Source organism: Palaemon carinicauda, chromosome 9 (assembly GCF_036898095.1).
Source record: "Palaemon carinicauda isolate YSFRI2023 chromosome 9, ASM3689809v2, whole genome shotgun sequence".
Lineage (NCBI taxonomy): Eukaryota > Metazoa > Arthropoda > Malacostraca > Decapoda > Palaemonidae > Palaemon > Palaemon carinicauda.
In genome coordinates this window covers 147,725,567-147,735,566 of record NC_090733.1, presented here as the reverse complement: position 1 = coordinate 147,735,566, position 10,000 = coordinate 147,725,567, and the positions used below count along the sequence as shown (strand labels likewise).

Genomic DNA, 10,000 nt, shown 5'->3' with positions numbered 1-10,000 from the left:
GGTTTCACTATCAAGACTCTTGCTACAATGGTCACATACACAATTAACGTTGAATCTGTACGTGACATTGGGATTTGCATCTATATTGACAGACAGCCTTTCAAATGGCAAAGATATTAAGTCCTCCCAGTCAGAGTCTTCTTGTTGTTGCTTTACTACATACTTGATTCTTGGGCACTGAGTTCCAATGTGCACTGGCTTTGACCATTTAATCTCTACTTCTGAAACAGATATCTGACAGACCACAGGTTTCCCAGGTCGACTAGTAGGCCTTGTTTTAACAGTTTCACATAATTCACTTTCAGGACTAACCCCAAGTTCGCAAGAACTTTGGGCACTAACCTTGTACTCACAACCAGGTTTAAGACCAAGAATTAGATGACTTGTGGCACTAGAGTCTGCATTTTGAATAATAATTGGACTATTCGTAGTAGTATCTTCACATAAAATATTATATTTATCAATGTTAGATACACCATGAAGTGGTTTTTTCCAGTAGACCTTAATATTATCATGGGTAGTTTCACTGTTGTCTGTATTTAAATCTACTGGAGGTGAAGGTATTATGAAGTCTTCATGGAAGAGACTACAATTATTATAGTACCTTATTTTAGCTTGAAACTCATTTGAATCCGAAGACTCCTCAGCAATGATGAAACTAACACCAGGGTTGTCTTTGTTAGCATTAAAGAAATCCCTAAAATGTCTGGCTTTTTCCATCATTTTACTTTCATTTTCTGTTATCCTCAGTGGAATTCTATCCTTTTCTTCAATGAAGCCTTCATCAGTGACTAAACTCTTATTATTTAGGTATCTAGACATGTTGTTCAAATGTGAGTTATACTTGGGCATCAAGATAGAAAAAACAGAACTTTTGAATGATTAGGACTCATTACCATAGATTTTAAATAACCTGGGTTTGATGCAAAAGGAATATGACTAAGAGCAGATATATATTCCATAAGAATTTGGACCTGGCTTTGTTTTGTTTCCATCCATCTGTTGAGGGGTTTATCACAAAACGGCGATTTTTCTTTTTTTCCCAAGATATGTGCTAGTTCACTCTCCTCTTTATTTCCACCCCGAATGCTGGGAAGAATTTGTGCTAGCTCTTCCCGGAATCCTAATTTATAGGTTGCCAACAAAGCTTTAAAACTTTTAATCTCATCTCGAATTCCCTGAAAATTATTAGCTGCTTGTGTTCTGAGAAGATCATTGCATTTCACATCAAGTTCATAAAGATTCTCCAAATAAGTTTCTGTTTCACTGATAAGCTGAGAACTGATCTCTCTGACAAGCTTACAAGCTTTACTATCCAATTTGGTAAGAGGATATAAACGTGCACTTATTGGAACATAATTTTCTCCATTCATTCCATTATTATTTGCTATTTCTTGGTAGAACCGAACAGCTTCTTCAAATGATGACGGGTTTACACGAGGTAAGAAATCTCCAAAGTATCTGCATTTAAAATGAAGAGTTTCTTGTTTCTCAATTTCATTTAGATTTAATTCTCCCTTTCCATCAATCTTTAATTTTGGTATGGACTTCACCATAGCATGGAGATTTCCACTAATATTCCTTTCTGTAGAATCTGAAGATAACTCTCGGTCAAAAACAAAAAAAGCACTTCCTCCATATGTAATGCTTGTTACAACATGAGTAGCAGTACCATGTTCAAAAACATCTGGGTGCATAATCTTTCCTTTCCCTAGCTGTTCCATAGTCATCCTCTCAGTTCTAGTGGTGCATTTGTATTTTAGTGTAACCCTTTCCACATGACTTGAAGATTTTCTATTTTGAAGGTATTTCCCAGAACCAGAAACTTCCACGAGGCCTCCCAAGAAGCTAAGCTTTAAGCATGCATTGACATCGAGGGCTGAAGACTTGTCATCGATGGTATCAGAACTGATGATTTCAAAATCAGCAGAAGTATGTTGTTGTACAACCTTTTCATTCAGTTTGGTTTCGTCCCACAGTGTAATACCTTCAATAACCTGATCAGATCTACAGTCATAGAGCATACCTAAGTAAAAAGACCTTCCGAGTGTTGAAATTGAGAGAGGTTTATCGCCAAGATCATATGCCATCTTGAAAAATTATTCATTTGCCTGTCATATTGTCCTATATAAGTAAATCTCAAGAAATGTCACTGACTTGAGAGTTGATTACTCCTATGGTAAGCAAGAGCATAATCACTATTGAAGTCTTGATATGAATGTTATAGCCACGTCTGTAAAAGAGAAAAGATATTTTTTAGTGAAGGAGTAGAGATGAGATATTGAGAAATCAGGTGTCCTAAATGTAACTCTTAAAAATGCTTGTATGACTTGATTAAATGCTAATAAAGAAAAATATATAAAAGACCACATGAGAGAAAATAATAACTAAAATATAGAAACAACATAATTTTTTTTTACTTACAGTACAAGTTTTTGATAGTGTTTCCAGAGTATTTGAAGTTGTGAGTGATTGTAATTTGTAAGACTTGAATAAGAAATGCTCTAGAACCTTATTATCTGAATATATATTAGCAATCAGAAAAGGTATAGATAAACACATATGGACCAAACAGCCTTGAATGCAACATCTGAAACATTTATTTTTTATAATTATAATTTATAATTATTACATATATTCTTGAGATAAACAGTAATAATTCACACATGCTTACTAAATATATATCAATGCAGCCTTTAGTGTAAAACGAGAATAAGTCAACTATGATGCAAGAAACAAACATTTAAATGTGAAGAATTGGGTCATCTCTACATCAACTTATACGTCGCTAATTACCTCGGGAAATACCTACAAATAGTTAGTATACTGCACTGCCATTCTGACAGCCATCATCCTCTTCTAGAAATGCATTTGTAATCGCAACCTTAGTTTTGCAAAAAATCGCTTTTAAAATGTACTGTAATGACAATTACTCACATAAATCATGATGTGAGATGGGCTAAAGGTTTAAAAGCCAACCACCGTGCTTTCAGCAAAGGATGAATAAGTCAGAGGGCCAAAGTCCGAGGGGCGTTCATTAAAGAATCCCCCTGTCCTAGTAAGGATTATTATATCTGACTGGAATTTCACGTGTGTATTGGTACATAAGTGTATAGGTCTCATGATAATTTACAGCACTGAACTCGCATTCCTTCCTTCTTTTACAGTTGTTAGACCGAAGTAAGGTGTGACTATGGACCCAGTCGAGTACCGAGCAGTGATCAGGTTTTTATATTTGAAAGGTTGCACGCTTAAGTAGACCTTTGATGAAACGAAACTAACTTATGAAGATGCTGCCCCATCATATGTTGTAAAACACTGGCATCATCAGTTCAAGTGTGGCCGAATGTCTGTCAAACAGCACCCGTTCCTTGATGCCCCCATTCTGCCATTGATGAAGGGACCATCCATCAAGTAGAGGCTGCTATTTTGGAAGACCGCTGTATAACTGTTCGTCAGTTAGCCCAAATTGTGAAGATAAGTGTAGGGTCTGTAGAAAAAAATAATTCAGGATCATTTGCACATGGATAAGGTGTCTGTACGGTGGATTCCCAGGCTACTTACTCCTTTTCAAAAGCAGAAACGAGTCGATTGCTCAAAGGCTCTTTTGGACATGCGTCAACAAAACCAGGAAACCTTTTTTTACAGACTTAGCACGCAGCATGAAACAGATCCATCACTATGATCCTGAGACTTTAGTCCAGTCCGTGCAGTGGAAGCACTTTGACTCACCACCCCCAAAGAAAGCAAGAGTGCAACCCTCTGCAAAACTTCATGCTTATTGTCTTTTGGGACCAGCATGAAGTAGTGATGATGGATTTCCTGGCTAAGGGTACCACAATTACTGGGACTTACTATGCTTCACTACTGCGTAAATTACGAGAATCCATCGAACTCAAAAGGTGCGTCATGCTGACCAGAGGAGTCAGACTGCTGTAAGACAAGCTCCAGTCCACAACTCGCATATCGCCCAGACAGAAGCGCACTCTTGACCTGGCACCATCTGACTTTCATCTCTTTCCAACCACGAAGTCATTTTTTAAGGGAACAGTTTTCCAGATGATGAGACACTGATTTCCAAGGTGGAGTCACGGTATGAGGTTCAACCCAAGAATGTTTCCAGAGTTGCATAAAACGATGCGATAAATGCATAACCCTGGGGGGTGCCTATGTAGAGAAAGACTAATAACTGTTCAGATTTTTGTCTGTAAATCTGCTGGAAATGGGTTAGGGGAAATCTTTAATGAACGTCCCTCGTATTTCTTATAAATTTTAAAGCATAACCTAGGAAAATAAATTCTTATTCATAATATATGCTGATAAATTAATTACTGAATATTCTTTAAATGTACATGATGTACAAAGCAATGAACAATTTGCATGTACTCAGTTGCTTCATTCGCAAGAAACCTGTCTATGTAAATAACAATGAAATGTATCATTTATTGTCAACAATAAAATGAAAACGAGTACATCTCCTTTGGCAGAGGACAAGAGAAATCCTTAATTTTGGCTTTCAGTCGAGAGTACAGTTCAGCAACTTTTCAGGAGCTCAAGCTTATGTCACAAGTCAGTTTAAAATTACACACATACACACATGCATACACACAAATACACACACACATATATGTATGTACGTATGTATGTATATATATATATATATATATATATATATATATATATATATATATATATATATATATATATATATATATATATATATATATATATATATGTGTGTGTGTGTGTGTGTGTGTGTGTGTGTGTGTGTGGGTGGGTGTGTTTGTGTGTACTCCAAGGGAATGTGTTTTCACCTATGTTGTTTATCCTCCTCGTGGATTTTGTAATGCATAGAACAGTTGGGAATGGTGGAGAAGGATTAACTGGATTGGTAACAGGAAATTAGCTGACCTAGAGTGTGCTGATGAGGCTGTCCTTATTAGCAGAAGACCACAGGACTTGCAAAGCTTTCTTACTAGAATGATTGAAATATTACATGGGGTTGGGCTCAAGATAAACAGAAGAAAGACAGGGATGATGAGAATGAAATATGCAATGGTAGATGAAATATCATTGGAAGAAGAAAGGATTAATGAGGTAGAATCATTTAAATATTCAGAAACTATGATATCTAATACAGGATCTTTAGAATTTGAGTTTAATGAAAGATTGAAAAAAGCCAATCAGACCATGGCTAGGTTAAGTAAAATTTTGAAATCAAATTGCCTCAAATTACATATAAAAATCAGGCTATATATTAATTTAGTAAGATCGGTGTTACTGTATGGACATGAGTTGCGGTATGACAATGAAACAATACCCAACAGATTTAGTATATTTGAGAACAAATCCCTCAAAGAAATATTAGGAGTTATCTGCCTGGACATGATTAGAAATGAAACTATAAGAGAGATTACTCGAGGGCCATAATATTATGTGGATGAGATTATGGTGAGAGGTGGATGGAAATGGTTTGGTCATGCGCCTTTGCATATCCCAAGAGAGATTAGTTCACCAAACTTCCAACTGGGCTCCACAAGGCACTAGAAGAGTTGGAAGACCTAGGTATATATGGCTGAGGATTATGAAACATGTAGTAGGAGATTTTAAATGGAGAAGAGAATTAACGAATTGTTATATCGCCTTGGAGGTATAACACGATGCCCCGAAACTGGGAGACTCAGACTACTCTTTGTCGTCTTCGCTTTGATCACACTCGGTTGACACACGAGTTTCTTATGACCAGGGTTGCCAGGTTGGCCATTTTTTCAAGTCAAAAACGTCAAATTTGTTCCTTTTCAGGTCATAAATTTAAAATTTGGCCTTTTTTTAAAAGGTTGGCCTTTATTTATATGAAAAAGGATGGCCTTTATTTATATGAAAAAGGTTGGCCTTAGATGCTACATTTTTGCCTTTTTTTCTACTAATGGGTAGGGTTGGCCTTTTAAAGCTGTAGTTGATTAGAAGTTGTCCTTTTCTCATTTAGAAAACCTGGCAACCCTGCTTATGACTGGCCTACACCAGCCATATTGCGACGACTGCATGGTACCGTTGAGAGTGAGGCAGTTGTTAACCGAATGCCCCTCTTTTAGCAAACGCGCTTTTAGTCGATTTTATCAACGCATTATGAACTGTCAAAGGACGACGTCGATATTAGCAGTGCTTCATTTGTCAAATTTCCCGGGATTCAGTCTCGGACCTCCGGAGACTAGCTCAATGACGTAATATATTCTTTAACCAGAGGAAAAAGTTGCCAGATAATACATGGTTTTACATATAATAAAATGGAAAAGGTGGTAGGAATGTTTTTCTTTTCTGACACATTTTATCATTATGTTCTGTTTTGTTTTTTTCATTCGAATGGCCTTTCATGATGATAATAATGATTCTTTATCATATGCTAGTGACTTTGAGATTACCAATGTCGGTGATTGTGACATATAAAGTGAGGAATGTCACGGTTGTCCAAATGCAATTTACAAATTTATGAGTACGAACGAATCTGCCTGAAAAGGTATCTGAAAAGGATGTGTAACACAAAATTGAAATCTTTAAATATGATACAATATGAATAGGTTTTATACAGTATATATTTTTCGCGTATCCTTATGCTTTTTTTTCATAAGGTATGTAATAATAATGTTGGCCGGAGTGTGCGTCTGCAAATAAACACTTACAAACATATAAACACATCCATTCAACAATTATGTCTTGTATATTTATCATGAATTTTCTTATGATCGTTCACTACTAAATTTGCTAACATTCTGACTTGAAAATAAAAATAAAATGTATCAAAAACTATTTTATCAAGCGATCAAAAACGAAAAAAGTTCTTTACATGTTTATCATTATTAATTTTTCTATTTTTTTAAAAATATATTCTTTACACTTCTGTGTGATTTAATTATTAGTTATTAATCTCCATTTCAAGGGCATTCCTCTGATATATGAATATTGTGTGATTTAATTTCTAATAAATGAGAAAATAGTTTTATGATAAAATCACGAAACTCATGATGCAGCCGACGTGCTAACTTGCCTAGCACCTTGTTGGTCTGATATAGGCTCAAGGTGAGGCTGGTAGGTTCATCCTTGCCAAGATTTCTCGGACATAATGCGTCGAATTATACTAGCGGTATTATTAGTTATATTTCAGAAGCAGATCTTCTGAAGGCTATTTAAATTATAGAAGGACATCTTTACTTTCATTGTTTTGAATTGAAATGCCTTGAATTCTTTACAAGTGATATGGCGTCAGTGACTTTAAATGTCAAGATGCCAGAAAACTCCTAATCAAATAGTCAATCAATATACTGTTTTGACTGGTCCGAATTTGTTAAATAGCTAAACAGCTAATCGTAATAACCATTAGTCTACTGTTTTACCTGAGCTCAAAGTTTGCCGCAATCAGCCGAAATAGGTAAGCAAAGTAGCCAGTTGCACGTAAACAATAACATTTACAGTGATTTCATCTATTCACTGAAAAGTTTAGTAATTTTATGAAACCTCCGATCACATTTTCCCTTATAAAACAAACACACACACACACACACACACACACACACACACACACACACATATATATATATATATATATATATATATATATATATATATATATATATATATATTGATAGATAGATAGATAATTTGAATATTCAGCAATCAGTTAAGAAGTTGTAATTACTTCATGACTCATTTAAAACATGAGGTAATAAAAAAAATCACATTACCTATTTAGAAAAGAAAATGTCACTTCCATCAACACGAATTAGAATAATTTTCTCTCTCTGGTTGGCGAAACCACCTCTTCAGTCTGGCGTCAGGGGAGGTACTGCTTGAGCAGCTTGAGACAAGCATTCGTTCGTGGAGTATTATAGCCAATTCTTCTTGTTGGCACGGGCCTTTCCCTTGATCTGCCCGTACATGAGACAAGCCAAGTTTAGCTGTATTTAAGGCTTTCAGATCTGCTTCCAGATTACTTTTACGGGTTTATTTCTCGCCCTCCATCAGACACTAAAAGTCTGTTCAGGCGGGCCTTGGTGTGTGAAAATAATTTCTTTCCAGTTAATATTTTGCTCTGTATCTTATCAGTTATTTCGGTAGCATTTGTATTCAGGCTTAATAGTTTTCAGATCACTATAATAACACTCTAAAAAGATAAGTCTTCAGGTTTTTCTTGAAAGCTGCCACATTTTTCTATTCTTGACATCAAGTCAAGAAGAGTCTCTATGCAGCATAACTAAACGTTCTTCGGATCTTGTCAAGATTAGCAAACTCAAACATCACAGGGTTCGTTATTCTTGACATGAGCTTCATTGGGTTCGCTATTCTTTACATGTGCGAAATTGGGTTCGTTATTCTTTACATGTGGGCTTAATCCTATAAAACTTGGTGGGCCTGGGATAATAGTTCAAGTTAATGAATCGTGCTTTTCAATTAAACCTAAACACCATCGAGGATGATCCCCTACGCGTCAAGTCTGGGTTTTTGGCTTTGTTGTTACTAGTACATCTCCAGCAATGGGATATATGAAAATAGTGGAACACAGGGATCAAGACACACTTCTACCAATAATAGAAAAAGTAGTGAGACATGGACCAACTATTCACATCGATGAATGGAAATATAGAAATATAATTAAAACTACCAGCACAGAACCATGAACCACTCTTTGCACTTCGTTGACCAGCAGCCAGGCATCCACATACAGCATATTTTTCTTCCATCAATAAAGTGATCATTTATATTTCCAGCATATTTTTTCTCATTTACCATCTCTATTTTTTCTTTATAGTCCAGAACATTTCATATCAAGATTATCGAACCCAACCATCACCGGGTTCGTTATTCTTGACATGAGGTTAATTGGGTTCGCTATTCTTTACATGTGCAAAATTGGGTTCGCTATTCTTTACATGAGCAAAATTGGGTTCGTTATTCTTTACATGTGGAGAATTGGGTTCCTTAATCTTGACATGGAAATGTTGGGTTCGCTAATCTTGACAAGATCCCTTTCTTCCTCCTATTGCATGATTCATACTAATTTCGAATAGTCTATGTGAGTCATCGGCATGTCTAACTCTTACAGCAGCGCTGGTAGCTTGAGGGTAGGGGACCAAGCAATCGCGAAGATATGTAAGCTTATCACTTGTAAGTGCTTTGTGAGTCAACAAGCAAATCTTAAATTTAATTCTAGCCTTAACAGGTAACCAATGTAGATCGATTAATGCAGGAGTTATTCTCTCCCGTAGTTTAATGCCTTATATCAGTGCAGCCGCCCGGTTTTGCACATTTTGAAGCTTTCTTAGTAGTGTATTTGGCAATTTCTGGGCTCAACCTGTGTCGCTCCGTGAAATGCTCCTTAAAGCACCATTTCGAAGGTATAAATACTGCTAAATATACCAGAGAAAAGAAGTTGCATGGAATGCTAGGAATATATCCAGCTCGCTCATCCCTAAAGGGTGTCGGTATTAAAACTGGGGCGAGTGATACCACTACCAGAGATCCCTTTCCAATTAGACTTCTCCCTCCTCAAAATCCCCCGTTACTACGAGGTGTCGTTCACTACAGCTACGCCCCCCCCCCCACCACGTCTACCTATCCTTCCCATCTTTCCTTGTTAACTTAGCACCCGTGAACGTTCGGAGTCGGACGTGTTTTTCGTAGCTCTGTGTTATTTTGTTTGTGAAGATGTCAAGCGTTTTGGAGGTTCATGCTCCCAAATTGAGTATTATATTTGTCTGTTTGGGATTTCTATAGTAAAACCAATCTGTCGTGGCCGCTGAGACGATTTCTGACCCACTGTATGGCGTATTCCTGTCAAAATAATTCAACCAATTTAAGGAAAAAAGAACACTGTACTTTGACACGACCCATCCAAACTGAGTAAAACTAATAAAGCGTAGCCGCTTTATGACAGATGTCCTTCCTTTTTGACTAATCTCACAGGATTAAACAGGTGGCTACGATTAACCAGAAATTAAATTCTCTCTCT

The 10,000-nt window shown here is 36.5% G+C and overlaps 1 protein-coding gene and 1 long non-coding RNA gene across 2 annotated transcripts in view; one reads left to right on the top strand and one right to left on the bottom strand.

Annotated features, from left to right (window-relative positions):
• LOC137646920 (uncharacterized) overlaps positions 1–7,900 on the bottom strand; it is a 9,719-nt gene extending 1,819 nt beyond the window's left edge. Inside the window, 3 exon segments of the mRNA XM_068379992.1 lie at positions 1–866; positions 869–2,233; positions 7,737–7,900. The exon segment at positions 1–866 is cut by the window's left edge and continues 1,819 nt beyond it. Of these exon segments, the coding sequence (XP_068236093.1) occupies positions 1–866; positions 869–2,090 (2,088 nt within the window). The 5' untranslated portion in view covers positions 2,091–2,233; positions 7,737–7,900.
• Positions 1–10,000, top strand: part of LOC137647252 (uncharacterized) — a 188,585-nt gene that overhangs the window by 92,265 nt on the left and 86,320 nt on the right. The gene's annotated exons all lie outside the window — the stretch shown is intronic.